The 21,004-nt window shown below is 42.7% G+C and overlaps 1 protein-coding gene across 4 annotated transcripts in view; it reads right to left on the minus strand.

Moving 5' to 3' along the window:
* PASD1 (PAS domain containing repressor 1) overlaps positions 1 to 21,004 on the minus strand; it is a 59,598-nt gene that overhangs the window by 7,734 nt on the left and 30,860 nt on the right. For 3 of the 4 annotated variants that reach the window (XM_026674810.2, XM_087972206.1, XM_087972207.1), the window contains 12 exons: positions 20,874 to 20,963; positions 20,649 to 20,769; positions 19,573 to 19,686; positions 18,609 to 18,727; positions 16,706 to 16,788; positions 11,583 to 11,689; positions 10,154 to 10,301; positions 9,132 to 9,213; positions 4,502 to 4,628; positions 3,474 to 3,583; positions 1,364 to 1,441; positions 1,082 to 1,240 (listed from right to left, as the gene is read on the minus strand). In XM_026674810.2, the coding sequence (XP_026530595.1) occupies positions 1,082 to 1,240; positions 1,364 to 1,441; positions 3,474 to 3,583; positions 4,502 to 4,628; positions 9,132 to 9,213; positions 10,154 to 10,301; positions 11,583 to 11,689; positions 16,706 to 16,788; positions 18,609 to 18,727; positions 19,573 to 19,686; positions 20,649 to 20,769; positions 20,874 to 20,963 (1,338 nt within the window). Of the gene's footprint in view, positions 1 to 1,081; positions 1,241 to 1,363; positions 1,442 to 3,473; positions 3,584 to 4,501; positions 4,629 to 9,131; positions 9,214 to 10,153; positions 10,302 to 11,582; positions 11,690 to 16,705; positions 16,789 to 18,608; positions 18,728 to 19,572; positions 19,687 to 20,648; positions 20,770 to 20,873; positions 20,964 to 21,004 lie in introns of those variants that run through there. The other variant, XM_026674812.2, reaches the window with a different exon arrangement.

Raw genomic sequence — 21,004 nt, forward strand, 5'->3', positions numbered from 1 at the left:
TCTGGGGTTTCCTATGGAGAGTTTACTCAGGCCTCTCTGAAGATGCTGAACTTTCTGGGTGGGAAGATAATTACCACTCTGTTGAAATAAAACTGCCCAAGAAATGCTCTCTCTTCAACAGTAAAATGATAAGTTGGGCACCTGGAGAAGCTGGTATCTTTCAGGGTACTGCTAACTGCTTGGAGAAGGAGAAGGAGGAGTACTACTAGCTGCTTAGAGGGAGGAACAGGAGGAGAAGGAGATAGTGATAGAGAAGGAGAAGTAGCTTGGGCTTCTGGGGTCAATCAAAATCTACCAGGGAGGAGAAGGAGAAAGGAGGAGGAGAAAAAAAGGAGAAGTTGTGAAGAAGTAGGAATGGAGGAGAAAAAAGAGGAGGAGAAGGAGGAGAGGAGAAGGTGTGAATGAGAAGGAAAGGAGGAAGAGGAGAAAGGAAGAGAACAAGAAGGAGGAGAGAAGTGTGGTGGTGAAGGAGAAGGAGAGGAGGAGGAGTGGTGGACAAGAAGAAAGAAGGAAAGGAAGGAGAAGAAGTTGACCTTCAGAGGTCCATCTAGAAGATCCACTGGGACGGACAGTCAGTCTCCTGCCTGAGCTTCTGGGGTCAATCAAAATCCACCAGGGCGAAGGAGGGGAAGGAGAAAGGGGGAGAAGAAAGAGAAGGAGGAGACGAGAAGGTGTGAAGGAGAAGGAATGGAGAAGGAAAAAGAGGAGAAGGAGGAGAGGAGAAGGTGTGAAGGAGAAGGAAAGGAGGAGGAGGAAAAAGAAGGAGAAGGAAAGAAGGAGAAGGAAAGGAGGAAGAGGAGGAAGAGGACGAGGAGGAATGGTGGAAAAGGAGGAGTGGTGGACAAGAAGAAAGAGGAGGAGAGGAAGGAGAAGAAGTTGACCTTCGGAGGTCCATCTAGATCAGGGGTGTCCAACCTTGGCAACTTTAAGACTTGTGGACTTCAACTCCCAGAATTCCTCAGCCAGCTTTGCTGAGGAGTTGAAGTCCACAAGTCTTAAAGTTGCCAAGGTTGGACACCCCTGATCTAGAAGATTCACCAAGGACAATCAGCCTCCTGCTAAAGCAACCTGACCAAGATACCTGCAAATTGGAGTCTTGCACAAGCTGCAGCTGCTCCTTGATTACGTGCAGTTCCTCTTCCTGCATCTTGATGTCAGCTTGCAGGATGCGCGTCCGCTCCTCCAGCTGTTCCTTGAGCTGGTGCATCATTCCCATTTGCGTTGAGAAATGGTAGCCTGGCTGTAAAAAGACGAGACCAAGTTGAGCCCCGTTTTGAGGGGGGGAAAAACCTACCGCCATCATCTCTGCATTCCTTGGCTACAAAGCATATCTGACGTTGGTTTTGCACCGTGGACAACATACCATCAATGTTTGTGATGCAGGGACCGCCGGCTGCGTCACGTGGTGCGGTACAAGATGGTCCGAGGGAGTTATGATGCCCTACGAAGATGAAAACAGGGAGGGGGGAAAAAAGACATCACAATCCATCCCACTGCAGGAACGAATTGGCCCGCTGCCTTCCGCAGCCTCAGTTTAATTCATGTTTCATACATATCTTCATCGTTCAAGACCATCTCCAAGTACGGACAATACTTGGGTCTTTGCTACTCAAGGCAATTAAAAAATAAATAAATAAAGTGGTGAAGTTGTTGTCAACTCAACAACTTACTCTGGTCTTTTAGAGTTGCCAGCAGAAAGGGAGTGGGGGAAGTTGTACATTCCTTAAATGCTTCACAGATAATTGCTTCCAGAGCGCAAGATTATTACTGGAGAGCATGATTGATGACTCTTGGCTATGGATGTGTCCCATTGGAGAATACACATCCAGGGGGTGAGGGAAGACCAGGGTCAAGGGGGAAATGAACGATGTGTCTTAGAATCGGCTGCACCCAGGTAGCGCCAGCATGTTCACTCCTAATAAATCTTTTTTTTAAAAAAACATTCTGAGAGATACGGCTAGAGACTTGTGATTTGAATGGGGTGGACGCCAGAGCCCTGACAGTTGTGCTGTTTCAGAATGTAAGCAGACCATGCCTTTATATAGCTATAAATCCATCTCTTTATTAAATCTGAGACCTAGGAAGAGGCATGCTAGAAGAGAAAGCTTAACCCCAACCAGCAATCTCTCCGGGATATTAAATTTTGCATAGGTCGACAATTTTCAGCTTGGTCATCTCAAAGATCACAAGACCCACAACTATCCCTTGCCAACATACAACAAAACCCTCCATTCAAGAGTTGAACACTAACCTGGCAGAGAAACCCAAAGGTGCTTTTTTTTCAAGAGGCAGCTGGACTGTCTGGGTTTTCTTTGAAGACATTTCGCTTCTCATCCAAGAAGCTTCTTCAGCTCTGAGAGAAGCAGAAGAAGCTTCTGAGAGAAGCTGAGGAAGCTTCTTGGATGAGGTGAAATGTCTTCAAAGAAAAAAACCAGAAAGACCAGTTGCCTCTAGAAAAAGCATGGGACAACCATGAACTGGATGATTGACCATCTCCATAGATGTGTTCTTCGTGTAGAATCTTCTCTTCCTTACAGATGCCGAGCGCAGAAAAACATTTTCCTGGCCTGCCAGTAGCTATTAACAGATTAACAGAGTTGGAGGGGGCCTTGTAGGTCATCTAGTCCAACCCCCCGCCCAAGCGGGAGACCCTACACCATTTCTGACAAACGGCAATGCAATCTCTTCTTGAAAGTTTCCAGTGAAGAAGCTCCCGCAGCATCTGAAGGTAACTTCTGTGCTACTGGTTGATGGTTTCTCTTTGTCATGACATTCCTTCTGATTTTCAGGTTCAATCTCTCCTTGTTCAGTTTCCATTCATTATTTCTTGTCTGGTCTTGGAAAATAGTTTGACTCCCTCCTCTTTGTGGCAGCCTCTCAAATATTGGAAGACTGCTCTCCTGTCTCCCCTGGTCCTTCTCGTCCCTAGACTAGCCAGGCCCGGTTCCTGCAACCGTTCATTGTATGTTTAAGCCTCCAGTCCCCTAATTATCCTGGTTGCTCTTCTCTGTAGTTTTTCTAGAGTCTCAACATCTTTTTTATAGTGTGGAGACCAAAACTGGATGCAGTATTATTCTAGCTATGGTCTTACTAAGGCTTTATAGAGTGGGATTAGTACCTCCCTTGATCTTGATTAATGCAGTTTAGGATCACATTGGCTTTTTTGGCTGCCGCTGCATACTACTGACTCATATTTAATTGGTTGTCCACCAAGATACTAAGATCCCTCTCACAGTTCCTGCTATATACCATAGATATTTGCTCTTTCCAAAGAGAAGACAGGTCACTTTCACCGGTCATCCGACAATGAGTTATCATTTGTTCTGCAGATAATGACCTTCTGGGAAGATAACCCAGTAATTGTTTCACTAAGAGTTCAAAGCATTCTGACCTTCTGGCTCATCTGAAGATGTTCTATCCCCTGCTGGGATGAATCACCAGAGCAATTTCTCAGGAAGGATGCCGAGCCTTACCTGGGTGTTGCCACCTGTCGCAAGCCGTAAGGAGACCTTGTCTGATGGCCCCAATGATAAGGATTGCCATGTCGGAGTGCTGGCATCGGTGTGTCGTATGGATGATGTAGCTGTAGAAAACAAATTTGGGAAGAGGTGAAGGAAGAGAAAAGGAAAATTTTGCTGGGGATTGACCAAGTAAATATTATGGATTGATGCAGTAAAGTTACAGAATAACAGAGTTGGAAGGGACCTTGGAGGTCTTCTAGTCCAACCCCCTGCCTAGGCAGGAAACCCTACACCACTTCAGACAAATGGTTGTCCAATCTCTTCTTAGAAGCTTCCAGTGTTGGAGCACCCACAACTTCTGGAGGCCAGCTGTTCCACTGACTAATTGTTCTTACTTTCAGGAAATTTCTCCTTAGTTCTAAGTTGCTTCTCTCCTTGGTTAGTTTCCATCCGTTGCTTCTTGTCCTGCCCTCAGGTGCTTTGGAGAATAGCTTGACTCCCTCTTCTTTGGGGCAGCCCCTGAGATACTGGGAGACTGCTGTCATGTCTCCCCTAGTCCTTCTTTTCATCAGACTAGACAAACCCAATTCCTGCAAACATTCTTCATGAGTTTTTTTTTTAGCCTCCAGCCCCCTAATCATCCTTGTTGCTCTTCTTTGCACTTTTTCCAGAATCTCAACATCTTTTTTATATTGTGACAATCAAAACTAGATGCAGGATTCCATGTGTGGCCTTACCAAGGCATTATAAAATGGGATTAACCCAGTTCCAGCAACCGTTCTTCATATGTTTTAGCCTCCAGTCCCCTAATCATCTTGGTTGCTCTTCTCTGCACTCTTTCCAGAATCTCAACGTCCTTTTTACATTGTGGCAACCAAAGTTTTGGTCACCACACTATAAAAAAAGATGTTGAGACTCTAGAAAGAGTACAGAGAAGAGCAACCAAGGTGATTAGGGGACTGGAAGCTAAATCATACGAAGAACAGAGCATTAAATTAAATTAAACAGGGGTTGTGGTGTGTCCGATGTGACCTCCTTACATGCAGAGTCGGAGAGCGCTGTGTGCGAAGACCGGCGGGAGCTGTGAGAAGACATGGATACCCCTTCATGACTGACTTCTTGGTTAGCGGGCACGCAGTGTCGGGTGTTGATATAATCCCTTTGACTCTGGAAAGGAAGAAAGTGGACGGTCATATCCTTAGGAAAAGAAAACCAACCGGAAGATTAAAAAGAAAAATAAACACATCCACTGTAGAAAAGTATTTTACTTCCAGATGTCAACCCTGAAGTTGGCCTGGCCAAAGCCATCTTGGAGCTTCAATGTTGCCTCACTGGAGCTGAGGGATCGGGAGGGAGGAGTAGAGATACCTGGGTGGGGGGGGGGTGTAGTCAAAATAAAATACTTTCTCACACCTGGTCGGAGGAAGGTGGAGAGATGTCAATAGACCAGAGGTGGGATTCAAACATCCCAGCAACCGATTCGCTGCCCAGTTGCTAGGTGGGCGTGGCCTACCGGAACTTCTGGGATGGCCGTTTTTCACCTTCCCAAGAGTCCGGAGGCTTTCCTCAGGCCTCTGGGGGGGCGAAAACTGCCTCCCCCGGCCTCCGGAGGGCCTCTAGAGGCCTGAAACAGGCCCATTTCTGGACTTCCAGAACTTACCCTCCCAGAGCCTCCACACGGACCCTGCACTTACCTGCATCCAAAACGGGTCGTGTGGAGACTCCTGGGATGGAAGGGGAAGGGTGGGCGGTTCAACTACCAGTTTGGCAAACCAGGTGTAAATTTAACATCGGGTTTGCCCAAACCGGTCCAAACCGGTAGAATCCCACCCCTGCACCACACCATTAGACAGTGGCTAGATTGGACCATGTGACTGATGGGTTGGAGGTTGAGAGCAAAACTTTTAATTAGGTGAAAACCGCAGGAATCTTCAGAGTCGGTTTTTACCAGATCTGTGCCAATAAAGATGTTCTTTGAGGAATCTACTGGCCTTGGAGTTTTGCTTGATATGGATCTATTACTAGGACACCCTGACACCAGAAAGTGACTTCCAAGATTCTGAGAATCCTATAGGAAGGTTTTTTTCCATTTTAAGTCGTCTTGTGGACTTTCTGTTAATCAAATTTGACACTTTTTAAAAAAATAAATATTCTTTTACACTTTAAAAAAAACAAAATTGATCATGACATTAACAGCACTGTAACATTAATATACATATCCATCTCTTGTAAATATTAACCTTAATATACAATACTATGCTACATTTATCTATAGTTTTCTTATCTTAACTTTATTTCCTATTTTCCAGCCAATTATACACATATATCCCAAATTTAATGATATTCCGACTCTTCTTTATCTTTTAATTTTAGAGTCAATCTATCCATTTCAGTACAGTCCAAGATTTTTTGAATTACCAATCCCTCAGAGTGAATATGTTATTGCATATGTTATTCTTGCCACAGTTAATAAGTGTAATAAAATATATTTCATCTTTTTCTTATATTTCTTTTTAAATATTCCTAACATGAATAGGTCAGGTTCAAATTCTATTTGTTCTTTTACCATTTCTTGTAACCAATGCCTAATTTTAGTCCAGTAATTTGGGCTGTGGGGCAGGACCACCACATGTGGTAGAAAGTGTCTTGAGCCTTTTTACACTTCTTAATGAGTTATTTTCAGAAGAGAACATCCTGTTCAGTACATATGGAGAAGACTTTAGATGGAGAAGGATGCAAAAGGTGACTGGACTTTCTTTGTTTTTATTTGAAGACGTTTCATTTCTCATCCAAGAAGCTTCTTCAGAATTTGAGAAGCTTCTTGGATGAGAAGCAAAATGTTTTCAAGGAAAAACCAAGAAACTCCAGTTGACTTTTGAAAAAGCACCTTTGGAACAACCATGACCTGGATGACTGACAGTCTCCATAGACAACTAGAAGAGGACCATTCATTCTTCTAGAGCCCTTCTGTGTGATTCTTTATGATGATGGCCAACTGGAGTGAAGCTTGCAGTAGCATTCAGACAGTGTCTCTTTATTGAACTGTTGACCAAGTCAACATGCCATGGGCATTACTGAAAACCTTCTCACAATTCCAGTCTACGTTTGTTCAGTTCTGGCACTGAAAAAACTTCACTCACCAAAGCTCTGTTGGCAGCGATCTAAAACTGACACCAGTATCCAGAATCGTAACCAACTTGGGTTGAGTGCCCTTCAAGCCTCACAAATATTTAAATAACCTAAACAAACAAACTTTCTGGAACTCAAAGGCCAGGAATAATTCAACTGGCAAATCGAATTGCCAATAGATAGATGATAGATAGATAGGCTTATCTGGGCATCTCCTTTCATTTTCTCCGCATAACAACAACTACTCCAGTGAGATAGTCCAACAATTTAACCACTTCAGCACATTGGCTCTTAGAGGCAGGAAACAGCCCTTCGGGGGCCCTTAGCTTTCCTCCATCACATGATTTTTTTTAAAAAGAGCTTTGTGGATAGGTAGCTAACAGTCAGTCAGACAGACAGACAGAAGATAGAAAATAGATACAGAAGATAGAAAATAGACAAGATAGAAGCTAGAAAATAGGCAAGAAAAAGATGGAAAGATAGAAGATAGAAAATAGACAAGATAGAAGATGGAAAAATGGAAAATTGAAGATAGACAAGATAGACAGAAGTTAGAAAATGGACAAGATAGAAGATAGAGATGGAGGGAGGGAGGGAGGGAGAGAGAGAGAGAGAGAGAGAGAGAGAGGGAGAGAGAGAGAGGGAGAGAGACGCCTGTGCTCCAGAAAGATCTTCACTCATGTGATGGCTTCCTTTAAATTTTCTTCACCCGGGCAGGGAAAATAGGCCACTTGGATTTCATGCCCAAGGTTTAGAGATCAATTAAAGAAAACTCCTTCGGAGTGACGTTGGCCTCTTGTTATTGAAACCCTGGCATTGACTAAGTTGACCCAATTAAATTCAGCCAGCACAATGAGGCCAAATTGATTATTTTAAAAGGCAATGAAAAATGCGATTAGGGAGATGATCTGCCAAAGCTCAGGAGCCTAACCCTGTTTTCAGAGAGGGAGGGGGGAAAAAAACCAGCCAACAGATCCATCATGTGGTCCTTCATTTTCCATCTTTGCATTGTGGGCAGTTGGTGAATCAGCACAAAGGCTGTGCACACAGGCTATGCTAGGCGTGACTCAGCAATAGGAAAATTGCTTAATAGATATAAGAGTTCAACAGCTCAGCACATCTGGAAAGATGACAAGCTGTAGGAATCTGAAGGTCTTGGCTTGACTCCTAGAAGTCCAATAAAGGAGAATTGTTTGTAGCTCAGGGGTCCTTGGTTGTTTTCTTGCTGGCATTTCACTACCCAACTAGGTTGCATGATCAGTGCTAGAAGAGAGTGGGATTTGTGGAGGGGAGGAGGAAGAAGAGGAGGAGGAGGAGAAGGAGGAGGAGGAGGAGGACAATGACTATGGGGTCCTTGGTGCTCTCCGAGCTTGGTTGGTTTTTTTGCAGATGTTTCACTACCCAACTAGGTTACATGATCAGTGCTAGAAGAGAATGGGATTTGTGGAGAGGAGGAGGAGGAGGAGGAGAACTATGGGATTAACCCTTGATGCTCTCTGAGCTTGGTTGTTTTCTTGCAGACATTTCATTAAACAAGGTAACTGATGCTGTACCATTGATGATGTTACCTAGTTTCGGTAATGAAGCGTCTTCAACACAACAACCAAGGGAGCACCAAGGATCCCTCCTAGAACTTCACATCCAAAAGATGCTAAAAATCATATTAAATAATAATGATGATGATGATGATGATAACAATAATAATAACAAAAATAACAATAAAAATAACAATAACTAACAATAACAATGACTAACAAAAACAACAAACAACAACAACAACAACAACAACAACAACAACAACAACAACAATAATAATAATAATAATAATAATAATAATAATAATAATAATAATAATAATAATAATAATAATAATCCTAAATGCTTGGGAAGTATTCGACAAGCGATTTGTGATACAAAACCCAGCATAGTTTTCTTGTTTGCTGTGTACACTGTCATTTTTTGTGTGGAATAATAATAATAATAATAATAATAATAATAATAATAATAATAATAATAATAATAATAATAATAATGGTCACCATACATCTGGAACAGCATTTGTCAATGATGGCACCTTTAAGATAGCTGGACTTCAACTCCCAGAATCCCTCGCTGTGTTGGCTGAAGAATTCTACCTATCTTAAAAACGCCAATCCAGAGGCCTATTATAAATGTGGGGCAGACCTTTACTCATCCAGTATAAAGCCAGTTTTTTTTTCCAGCCGGTCGCTTGCAATTCCCATTGATCATGTTTTTGACTGGGGATGATCGGTATTGTAATATCCGAAAGGTGAGGCAACTAGATCTGGCAGGATCAGTCCAGAACATCTACCCATTTGGCGTCCTCAGAAAAGAAGTTGGCAGGACCAAAAAAATGTGCATTTCCGCAACGTTGATATATTTGAAGGTTGAAACCAACGCAAAGAAACCCGAAAGAAAATGTCACATTCCCTTCTTCTTCCGAAACATCCATTTCCTATTCCCGCAAATCCTTTGAACAGCCAAAAGTCTCTTACTGGATTTTCTTGGAATATACAATACCTTTAAGGATGAAGAGGCCAGTTCAATGGAAGATTCCTCAAGGCCAACGTCCCTTCTCCTTTCCGCTCGAACCTCAGCATAGCTTTTTTAAAAAGGGGGTAAGGATGAAAGAGTTACCCAAGCAGAATAAATGCATCAAGCGACCAATAAGTCAAATATTTATTATGGTCCTAGACCAGCATAAGGAGGATTGGGGACAGTCATTAAAAGCATGAAGGATACATCAGAGTAGAAATGAAAAATTATGAAAAGCTATAGAAGATATAAGATATAGATCCTCTCTTTCTTTCTTTCTTTCTTTCTTTCTTTCTTTCTTTCTTTCTTTCTTTCTTTTCTTTCTTTCTTTCTTTCTTTCTTTCTTTCTTTCTTTCTTTCTTTCTTTCTTTCTTTCTTTTTCTTTCTTTCTTTCTTTCTCTCTCTCCTCTTTTTTATTTATTTCTCTTTTCTCTCTCCTGTTCTTTCATTCTTTTTCTTTCTTTCTCTTTTCTCTCCCTTTCTTTTTCTTTTTCTCTCCCTATCTTTCTCTCTCTCTTTCTCTCTTTCTTTCTCTCTTTTTCTCTCTCCCTTTATCTTTCACTTTCTTATTTTCTTTATTTTTCTTTCTTTCTTTCTTCTTCCTTTCTTTTCCTTCTCTTTCTTTCTCCCTCTTTCTTTTCTCCTCTGGTTAGTAGAAATAAACTTTATAACATCTGGTCTCTGTCTGACTTGACTGTATGCACCATATTTTAGATCAGTGTTTCTCAATCTTGGCTACTAAGGCATGTGGCCTCCAGCTTCCATTATTCCCCAGCCAGCATGTTTCACTCAACAACCAGATGTCTTAATGTGGATTTCTCCAATCTCTATTGTCATCGGTAAACCGAGGACTATCTGAATACTGCTTTCAGATGTCTGTTATCTCCAACAGAAAAAAATATAAAGCTGTTTTCCCTCCTGCATAGCCCAATTTACACTCCAGCAAACTATGACACACGTTGGAAGCATGGGCTTGGTAGGGGCAGACACACAGTTTGGGTGCTTACCTAACAACCATGTGAGTGCACACAATGAACTCGGGTTTGGAGTTCCACTGGTGGTAGGTGATGTAATAATGGGTCTGTAACCATATCCACTGCTGGCCTTTGGTCAAGAATCTGTAGTAGCAGGACTTGCCTTTGCCAAATTGCATCACTGTGTATTAACAACAACAACAACAAAAAGCCTCTATTAAACCCTGCTTGGCACACACTGGTTTGCATTCTTCTTCCTGGCATTGTCGTGTTCTCTGGATGTCCATCCAAGGGTTATTAGAGACATGCCACTGGGAACTCCAAGAAGAGATAATTAAGGGAGCAGTCAAATCATTGTGTAATTGGAGAGGAAGATGGGATAAAGAGAATTAAAAGAGAATTTATACATACATACATACATACATACATACATACATACATACATACATACATACAAATAAATAAATAAATAAATAAATACTGGCAGAGAGTTAGATACCTGTTAATCTGGTTAATGGGACTATCTGGCACGCTTTGTGCTAACAGAATAACACACTAACAGAATTGGAAGGGACCTTGGAGGTCATCTAGTCCAACCCCCCTGTTCAAGCAGGAGAACCTATAGCATTTCAGACAAATAGCAATAGTACTTAGACTTATATACCGCTTCACAGTGCTTTTACAGCCCTCTCTAAGCAGTTTACAGAGTCAGCCTCTTGCCCCCAACAATTTGGATCCTCATTTTTACCCACCTCGGAAGGATAGAAGGCTGAGTCAACCTTGAGCCTGGTGGGATTTGAACTGCTAAATTGTAGGCAGCTGGCTACAGAAGTAGCTTTCAGTAGGCCCCTGTTGTCCAATCTCTTCTGAATGAAGCACCCACAACTTCCGAAGGCAAGGCCTTCCACTGGTTAATTCTTCTCACTATCAAGGAATTTCTCCTCCGTTCTAGATTGCTTCTCTCCTGGACTAGTTTCCATCCATTGCTTCTAGTCCTGCCTTCAGGTGCTTTGATATATAGCCTGACCCCCTTTCTTCTTGGGGATAGCCCCTCAAATATTGGAGCACTGCTATCATGTCAATCATGTAGATTATACAAACCAGATACTGTCCAGAGTGAGGTTTAGTTCACAGCAAAGAGCTGCAATTTCTGTTTCATCTACCTTAGAGGAGAAGTTTTCTCCATTAGCATGTAGATTGATGGTTACATCTAGGCTGTGACTTCATGAGCAAGGAAGTCCAAGTCAATCCTGGCTTATTCTAGGCTTCTTTCATCCTTCCCACTTGTTCAGGGTGGACAATGGCAATTAAAAAAAAACAAATCAGCTATTGGCTAGGCAAATTATTATCTACTCACCTGTGAGAAGACTCTAGTTTGTGCCACAAAATCATGGTTAAGGTAAACCCTCCCTTGCTGTTATGGCCCAGGTGAGTCTTGGGAACAAGGAACGAAGAGACTTACAGTGTTCATGGCACCTAGCAATAAGTTCCAAATCATCCGCGTGATAGTAGTCATAACCAGATGTCCCAAGAACCTCAAAGGGCAAGTAGCCAATTATTGGTGGAGCTCTGGGAGAATAGAAAAGGGAGAGAAAAAGCTATGATTATTAAAGGTTAGGGCTTTGGGGTCTAGAGAATGCATTCTTTAACAGGTAAGCAAAACTATCCCCCAATGAATGTGTTATCATCCATTTTCACAAAGAACGTTGGAGGAAGTTGAGATGCTTGGTCTGAAGAAATCAATAATGGGAGGACCTATCAGTCTTCAGGTATATAAAAAAAGGTGCCCTGGAGATCCCAAAGGTGTTTTTCTAGAAGTCAATTGGACTTCCTAGGTTTTTTTCCTTTCACTTCTCATCCAATAAGAAGTTGTTCTTCTTCTTCTTCCTCTTCTTCTTTTCTCCTCCTCTTCCTCCTCTTCTTCTTCTTCTTTTCTCCTCTTCTTTCCTCTTCTTCTTCTTCTTCTTCTTCTTCTTCTTCTTCTTCTTCTTCTTCTTCTTCTTCTTCTTCTTCTTCTTCTTCTTCTTCTTCTTCTTCTTCTTCTTCTTTTCTCCTCTTCTTTCCTCTAATTCTTCTTCTCCTCTTCCTCTTCTCCTTCCTCTCCTCCTCCTTCTTTCTCCTCTTCTTCCTCTTGTTCTTCTTTTCTCCATCTTCTTTTCTCCTCCTCCTCCTCCTCCACCTCCACCTCCACCTCCACCTCCAACTCCACCTCCACCTCCTTCTGCTCTTGAATGAGAAGAGAAACATTTTCAAGGGGGAAAAAAACCCAAGAAACTCCAGTTGCCATTTGGAAAAGCATCTTTTGAGACAGCCATGACTTGACTGGTTGAGAATGGCCATCAAGAGAATGGCCTGGAGAAGATAACCAAAGGGAACCGAAGAGCCATTCCCCGATACAACTTCAAGGTTCTTCAAAGCTGCCCTCAGAAGGCCAATTCTTCAATGATTATTGCTGAAATTAGACCATTTGCTTTTGAGGTGATCATGTACACAGCCTATGTAGAAAGCTAAGGAGGATGACTGCATAAGAGAACGATTATTGTTGTTGTTGTTATTAAATAATTCTGCCTGAAGGCACGAGATCCAATCAGAATATGCAACACAGCTGCAACATAACACTGACTTCATCTAAGGAAGTGTGCTTAAACAGTTTATTCGGTCATTGCATTGAGCTAATAATAATGGGGGAAGTGAGTCATTTGGCACCCGAGCCTGAGGGTTTTAGAGCTGGACAGGCATGTTGGATGCCCACCTCTGACATTAAGTGAAGAAGCGTGTGCAATTCTAGATAGTTTTCAACTTATGGCCACGTTTGAGCTCAGGGGTGGGATTCAAATTTCTTAACAACCAGTTCTGTGGGTGTGGCCTAATTTGTGGGTGTGGCTTGGTCATGTGACTGGCTGGGCATGGCTGGGTGTGGCTTGCATGTAAATATTGTAAATATTTATGTAAATATTGATTATTTTTTTAATTTAAAAAAAGAGCAACTTTTACCCAAAATCAGGCAAAGCAGGCAGGCAGATTGAGCTGCTCACGGAATCACAGATTCATTCAGAGATCTATTCTTCTGCAATCGGCTACCTGAGTCTGTCACATAAAATTTGCTAGCAAGCAAACTCACAAAATTAACTCACAACACACTATGTATGTAAATATTGGATTTTTTATTTAAAAAAGAGCAACTTTTACCCAAAATCAGGCAAAGCAGGCAGGCAGATTGAGTTGCTCCCAGAATCACAGATGTCTGTCTTTCTGCAATCTGCTACCTGAGTCTGCCCTGAAACATAGAAGTCCTAAGGAATAGTTGTCTGCTTTTAGATTAGCTAGAAAGCAAGAAATCCAAGATTCCCTGCTTTCTAGCTAATCTAAATCTCCCAGCACAGCCGATAGTCGGAACAGCTGATGGTTGGGGGGGGAAAAAGGAAAAATAGCAACTTACCAAAAATTAGGCAAAGGCACAACGCAGGCAAGTTGGATGCCGCGCATGCCAGGGAAGGAGTGAGTGGGCGGGGCGGGGCGAGGCCAGCCAGTCGCGCTATTTGCCGGTTCTCCAAACTGTGCGGAATTGTAACAATCGGTTCTATAGAACCGGTCCAACCAGGCAGAATCCCACCCCTGATTGAGCTCCGCAGCTCGGTCATTAAGCAAGGCAGCTGTTAGCAAGCGAGCCATGTTGTATTTTACATACTTTTGCCTCGGCAGTGAAGCCAACCATAGACATAGAATTAACAGGGTTGGAAGGGACCCTGGAGGCCATCTAGTCCAACCCCCCTGCTTGAACAGGAGAGTCTACTCCAAACTATTAGCCTCTACCTAGGATGGAACTCACCGCCTCCCGATTTGTGAGGCGCAGAGTTCCACCTCTAGAAACTACCGCAGTTCTTAAGCGAATCGTACCATCATGAAGCGAATCCGGGCTCATCAGAAGCCAGCTGGGAAAGTAGCCAAGGGGGGAAAATCACATGACAAACCTCCCCTTCCCTTGGGGCTTTGCAACTCTTGCAAGTAATGCCAGTTGCCAAGCGCCTGAATTTTGATTCATGGGACCGGTGGAGATGCCGCAGCCACCGTAAGTGTGAGAACCAGGCCCGAGTCACTTTTTTCCATCACCGCTGTAACTTTGAAGGAGTCATTAAATGAATCATTGCAAGTTGAGGGCTAACTGTTAATGCAATACAGTGGCAAACACTGGGGACAAACAACCACAATAAACATTGCATTATTGCCCTCATTACACCTAAGAAAAGGCCAGAATACATACATACATACATACATACATACATACATACATACATACATTCAAGAAATTAACGCAGGCCCCAGAGGCAGAACTAAATAAGAGAGAGAGAGGGGGGGGGAGGGAGAGGGAGGGAGTGAGTGAGATTGGCAACGGTTTGTTCTCAAAGTTTGTTTCAGTTTAGTTTCTGAACGTTTTGTTACCAGACTAGGTAATATCATCAGCAGAAGATTAGATAGATAGATAGATAGATAGATAGATAGATAGATAGATAGATAGATAGATAGATAGATAGATAGATAGAAAAGAAAGAAAGATGGATAGAAAGATGGATAGATGGATAGATAGGTAGATAGATAAATAGATAGATAGATAGATAGATAGATAGATAGATAGATAGATAGATATAGACATTTTGTAGATATAGATAGATAGATAGATAAATAGATAGATAGATAGATAGATAGATAGATAGATAGATAGATGATAGATGATAGATAGATAGATAGATAGATAGATAGATAGATAGATAGATAGATAGATAGATGATAGATAGATAGATAGATGATTAGATAGATATAGACATAGATATAGACAGATGATAGATAGATCATCTGTCTCTATAACAGGAAAAAGCCAAGAGGTTTTCTCCTGTTAAGGGGGCAAAGTGGGGGGAGCCATCCTGAGCATGCAGGATTCAAGCAGGATTAAATGCCTTAAGAAGTTTTCTTCTAAATACAGGCAGTCCTTGACTTACAACCATTCATTGAGTGACCATTTGAAGTTGCAGCAGCACTAAAAGCAAATGTGACTTCCAGCCTTTTTTCACAGTTCCGGCCCTTTTTCAACGGCCGTTGCAGCCATCCCCTTTGGTCTCATGATCCAAATTCAGATGCTTGGCAACCGGTTCATATTTATGACGGTCACCGCATCCCCAGGGGTCACGTGATTCCCCTTCTGGCGACCTTCCGTGGGGTGGGGGGAGCCAGCTTCACTTAACAACCGTGTTGCTAACTGAGTAACTGCAGCGATTCCCTTTAACAACGGGGGCAAGGGAGGACATAATATAGGGGAAACCTTTGGGCAAATGTTTGCAAAATATGAGACGGAAGTTGACACAGGAACGGTTTCAGAACTGGCTGCACTGTTTAAAAGAGGAGTTTAAAAAGCTTTAAGTAGCAAGAAGAAAGAAAGAAAGAAAAACACCAAAGAATTATTCTGTTTGAATAATGAGAAGGCAGGCAAGCTGGCTGTATAACCTGAAAAGTAGTTATCCCTCCACCCCTTTCATCTTATTCATCACTCAGGATGTTTGTAACTTCCTGTCCTGCTTGGAATTTAAAATATATATATATATATATAATTCTTGGTAGGGTTTTCAAATAGGAAAGCAATGACTCAGCTCTGCCTGAACTACATCCACTAAAGTGAAGGAATAATTAGGCTGTATTCTTCTGTATTCCTGGAAATGGGGAAGGGGGGGCACAGAGAGAGAAAGGACAAAGGGGAAATAAAAATACACGCAGGGGATCGTGCTATCTGATCCGGCTGCAAAGGACCAGGATTCGTGGCTAGAATCATGGCAAGGGGGAGGAATCCTGGCTTGGCAAAGAAGCCACGGAGCCAGGATCGCATTCCTGTGGAAACAAAATGGGTGAATTGGGCTGAATTTGAGTTATGCTCCAGGGGGCTCAGAAGGACCACGGCTCTGTTGAGGTGGCATCGAGAAGGCAATTGCAGACATCCAATTGAAGCAGGGAGAGAGACAGAGAGAAGAGAAAGAGAGAGAGAAGAGAGAAGAGAGAAGAAAGAGAGAGAAAGAGAGAGAGAGAGAGAGAGAGAGAGAGAAGAGAGAGAGAGAGAGAGAGAAAGGAGAGAGAGAGAGAGAGAGAGAGAGAGAGGAGAGAGAGAGAAAGACAGAAGAGAGAGAGAGAAGAGAGAGAGAGAAGACGAGAGAAGAAGAGAGAGAGAGAGAGAGAGAAAAGAGAAAGAGACACAGAGAGAAAGACACACACAGAGAGAGAGAAAGAGACAGAGAGAGGGAGTGAGTGAGAGGGAGAGGGAGACGGAGAGAGAGCAGATGGATGGACCAATGGAGAGGCAGCTGGACAGACAGAAGTGCAGGCAGACAAATGGACAGATGGCCAGATGGATACACAGTTGACCAGTAGACGGGATGGGTGGGTAGACAGGCGCGCAGGCAGATGGAGAGATGAACAGACGGACAGACAGAGGGAGGGAGAGGATGGAACAGACTCTTGACGTCTCTTTGACACTCCGTATTTCTCTTATCCCCCCCACAAGCAATTTTCTACCCTTTTCGGAAATCCTAAACAGAACCAACTTACCTGTGATCCAAAAACAAGAACTTCCATTCCAGGCTGTGCCGTGAGATAAATTCTTCACAGGATTCTTCCACATTACAAAGTTCCTGCCCAAAGGGATGGCAGAAGACACGGTTAGGCGGATGGTCTTCATTCTCTCTTCCCCTCCTTCCCTCCCTGTCTCTCTCTCTCCCTCTCTCTCCCTCTCTCTCTCTCTCCTCTCTCTCTCTCTCCCTCCTTCCCTCCCTTCCTCTCTCTCTCTCCTCTCCCCTCTCTCTCCCTCTCTCTCTCCTCTCTCCCTCTCTCCCCCTCTCTCTCCCCCTCTCTCTCAGTCTCCTCCTCTCTCTCTCTCTCTCTCCCCTCTCTTCTTCGATGAAACTCCCCAGAAACAAATGATCCATCTGACAAACACAAAACTGTGTAATTTATTTTTTTCCTAACCACATTCCTATACCATAAACCTTATTCTCCATTCGGGTGCTGTTCTAATTTTCAATTTTAGTTTGCTTTATTTCCTATGGGCAAAGAACGCTTCGCCATGAAGATAGCGGAATTTATCCGTTCCCCATCTGAACGATTCCACCATTTCACCCTTCTTCCATAAAACTTTAAACCTGCAGGACAATCCTTTCTCTGTCAAAAAGTCACATGGGGCCATCTCCTTGAGATGGTATAGTCCTATCACCACGTTTCGGAAAGCCATGCCATAAAAGAAGCAAAATTAGAAAAAAATTATTTAAAAAAATAATAAACACTAGATTAGAAAAACCAAGAGGTGAAAAAAAAAATCCAGGCACTTGCTTAGAACATACTCGTATTTCCCCTTGAAGGAAACTTATTACCATTTTGACATTTTATAAATGTCTTTACTCCCAAAAAAATGCCATCTCTAATGAGCATCCCAAAGGTGCTTTTACAAGAGGCAACTGGACTTTCTGGTTTTTCTTTGAAGACATTTTGCTTCTCATCCAAGAAGCTTCTTCGGCTCTGGCTGGACGGTGGGGAATGGAAGGATTGATACTCCTTGCAGACAGCTGGTCATTTGCATCCTTTTAAAGAGTCATTGAGGCCACTTGGAGGTTTATTTGTGTCCTCGGGGTCACCTGGGTGTGCAAATAGCTGTGATGCTGTCTTGGAACTGCTGAAAGGACTGTGTTGTAAATTAGAGATAGATGGTGTCCTATTCCCCCCCCCACCTTTGTTGAGATAGGGCTGTTCCATTTGGACATAGATGGCTCAACGACCCTCTAAAAGGATGCAAATGACCAGCTGTCTGCAAAGAGTATAAATCCTTCCATTCCCCATTATCCTGTCAGAGCGGAAGAAGCTTCTTGGACGAGTAGCAAAATGTCTTCAAAAGAAAAAACAAGAAAGTCCAGTTGCCTCTTGAAAAAGCACTTTTGGAACAACCATGACCTGGATGACTGAGAATCTCTACAGACTTTTAGCTATACAAGTTGGGATGAAGACGGTTGGGATGGTCTGGGAGGAGGAATGGATTTCCAGAGGGGAAAATTGCAGACTACAGGAATCCTTTGCACCACTCAGGTGACCCTGAAGACACAGAGAAGCCTCCAAGAGGCCTCAATGACTCTTTAACAGGATGCAAATGACCAGCTGTCTGCAAGGAATATCATTCCTTCCATTCCCTCCTATCCTGTCAGAGCGGAAGAAGCTTCTCAGATGAGAAGTGAAATGTCTTCAAAGAAAAACCAGTAAGTCCTGTTTCCCCTTGAAAAAGGGCCTTTGGGACAACCAGGACGTGGAGGACTGAGAACCTCCCTAGATGTGTCCCTCATGAAGTTGGCTCTGAATGCAGAACTCGTGCAGAGCTTTTCTCGCAGCTCGTTCCGCGGGCTCCTCTCCAAGGCCCCTGGATTGTTATCTGGTTATGGGTACCCTCTGCTTAGAGAAGAGACAAGCGCACCTTCAAGAACTGTGGAGTAATGAGATGGACCGTTGCGACTAGACAGACCTGGGTGTCACTGACTGATCGGAACGCACGTGCCACGGGGGACTCGAAGCCGTTGAAGGACGACACAGGCACTAAAGCAAAGACAGAAACCCCCCCCCCAAAAAAAAACCATTGGCAATTAATCGGAATGGAGGCTGGAAGGGACCTCGGAGGTTTTCTAGTCTAGCACTCGCCGACCAGTGGGCCAGGGACCACTGGTAGTCCGTGAAAAACTTTTGGTGGTCCACAGAGAAATGTGCAATTAATCCAGGCTGCGTGGGAACACAAGGCTGCGCTTGCGTCGCTTGCATTGCGCACAACATGAGTTATTGAGGGGAGGGAGGAAAGAGCAGAGGGGGGGACTTGCCTCACTTGCCTCACACGCCTGGCCTGGTTCCTTCCACTTCTTTCTTCTTCTGTTTTTGGCTGCATGCAAGGAAAGCAGCAAAAGTCTTTCTTTCTCTCCCCCAAACTCCGCCAGAAATGGGTCTTTGGGACCCTGCAAGGCCTCCTGCCCCAAGAGGCTGCAGCATGACAGCAAAGACTCATTTCTGGCGGAGTTTGGGGAGAGAAAGAAAGACTCTGCTGCTTGTGCTGCTTTCCTTGCATGAAGCCAAAGAGTCTCTCTCTCTCTCTCTCTCTCTCTCTCTCTCTCTCTCTCTCTCTCTCTCTCTCTCTCTCTCTCCTTGAGAATGGAGCTGGAGATGGCATCCTGTGATCCCAAATAAAGAATGATTGATCGGTAGGAAAACCAGGTGGGGAATTTTCCTGTAGACTTTTGGGGGGATTTTCCCAGGGTCTCTGGTCCGCAAGGTTTAAAATTATGAGTTTGGTGGTCCCTGAGGTCCAAAAGGCAGGAGACCCTACACCATTTGAGACAAGTGGCGGTTCCCGTATCTTCTTTTAAAAACCTCCAGGGAGGGAGGCATCTGCTTACCATGGGAAAACTTTTTGAAATCCACCACAAATTTGACATATTCGTAGGTAACGGGCTCGTTCGGATCCAAGTTTCCTCGGGCTAAGTGGCAGCAAAACTCGATCTGTTTTTCAGCTGAAAGAAACCGATGAAAGATGAGTTTTTTTTGCAGAATAAGACAAATCAAGGAATCGTCAAGTCAGAGGATACACCCACAAGGTCATCTAGTCCAACCCTATGTTTGGAACTCATTCCGTATCTCAATCAGGAATTGAGACTAGACAGAACACAGAATGGTTGCTGGCAAAGATGGCTTGAAAAAAAGATTCAGAATTAGGGTTAGGTTAAAATCTAGGGGCTCACAACACAAAGTTTTTCTTATTTCTTTTTTAAAAATTTTATTTATACATTTTTCTTTGGTATACAAGGGCTTAATACACAGTGTATTCTCTGGGTCAATTTACTTATAAATAATAATAATTATTATTATTATCTGACACAAAAAATGACAGTGTACACAGCAAACGAGATAACTATGCTGGGTTTCATATCACAAATTACTAGTCAAATTATTATTATTATTATTATTATTATTATTATTATTATTATTATTATTATCATTATTATCATTATTATCATTATTATCATTATTATCATTATTATTATTACATAGTGATAATCTATCATCCTTTACTTGTAACTAGTAGTGATCTTTCATCTTCTAATTTCTACTTCTATTGTCTAACCATTGACAAAACAAATCCCATGTTATACAGTATTCTGTATCTTCCTTATCTTTTATCTTCAGTGTCAACCTATCCGTTTCTGCGCATTGTCATACTTTTTAAATTATATTTTCATCTGTAGGAGTTTCCTCATTTTTTCCAATACTGTGCAAATACAATTCTCGCTGCTGTCAAGACATGCAATATTAAATATATATTCCCTTTATTGTATGCCTAGCAAGAATATTTCTGGCTTTAAATCTATATTTAAATCTTATTTCTTAAGGCCTTCGGTGCTATTAAACTGTTTCTAGAGCATGCTTTAGGAAAATTAAAATTTCTTTGTTGGAAATAGCGAAATGCCTCACTTACCGTTTAGAAAATCAGAGGTCACTGAGTTGGTCACAAGCATTTGGGCCGAAAGTTCCTTGTACACATTGTTCTGTTCACACTCAGGTAGGAAATTTAATATATTTTGGTCCACCAAATCTGACTGAGACAAAAGAATTTTGTTGTGTTCAACAAGAGAGTTAAAGTGACGGTGCAAAAGCGTAGTAAAACCAAGAAATGCTTAGATATTGCGCGGTTAGAACTCACCGGTAAATGACCAAGGAGCGAAGAGACGCTATCCGATACATAAATAATAATCCCATCAGTGGTTAGTGCAATGAGAAACCCATCTAATGCCTAGAGGTAGGACGGGAAAAAAAAGGCATAATATAAGAACA

Source organism: Notechis scutatus, chromosome 10, assembly GCF_049901735.1.
Source record: "Notechis scutatus isolate UNSWTSFEM ecotype Mainland chromosome 10, rNotScu1.2, whole genome shotgun sequence".
Lineage (NCBI taxonomy): Eukaryota > Metazoa > Chordata > Lepidosauria > Squamata > Elapidae > Notechis > Notechis scutatus.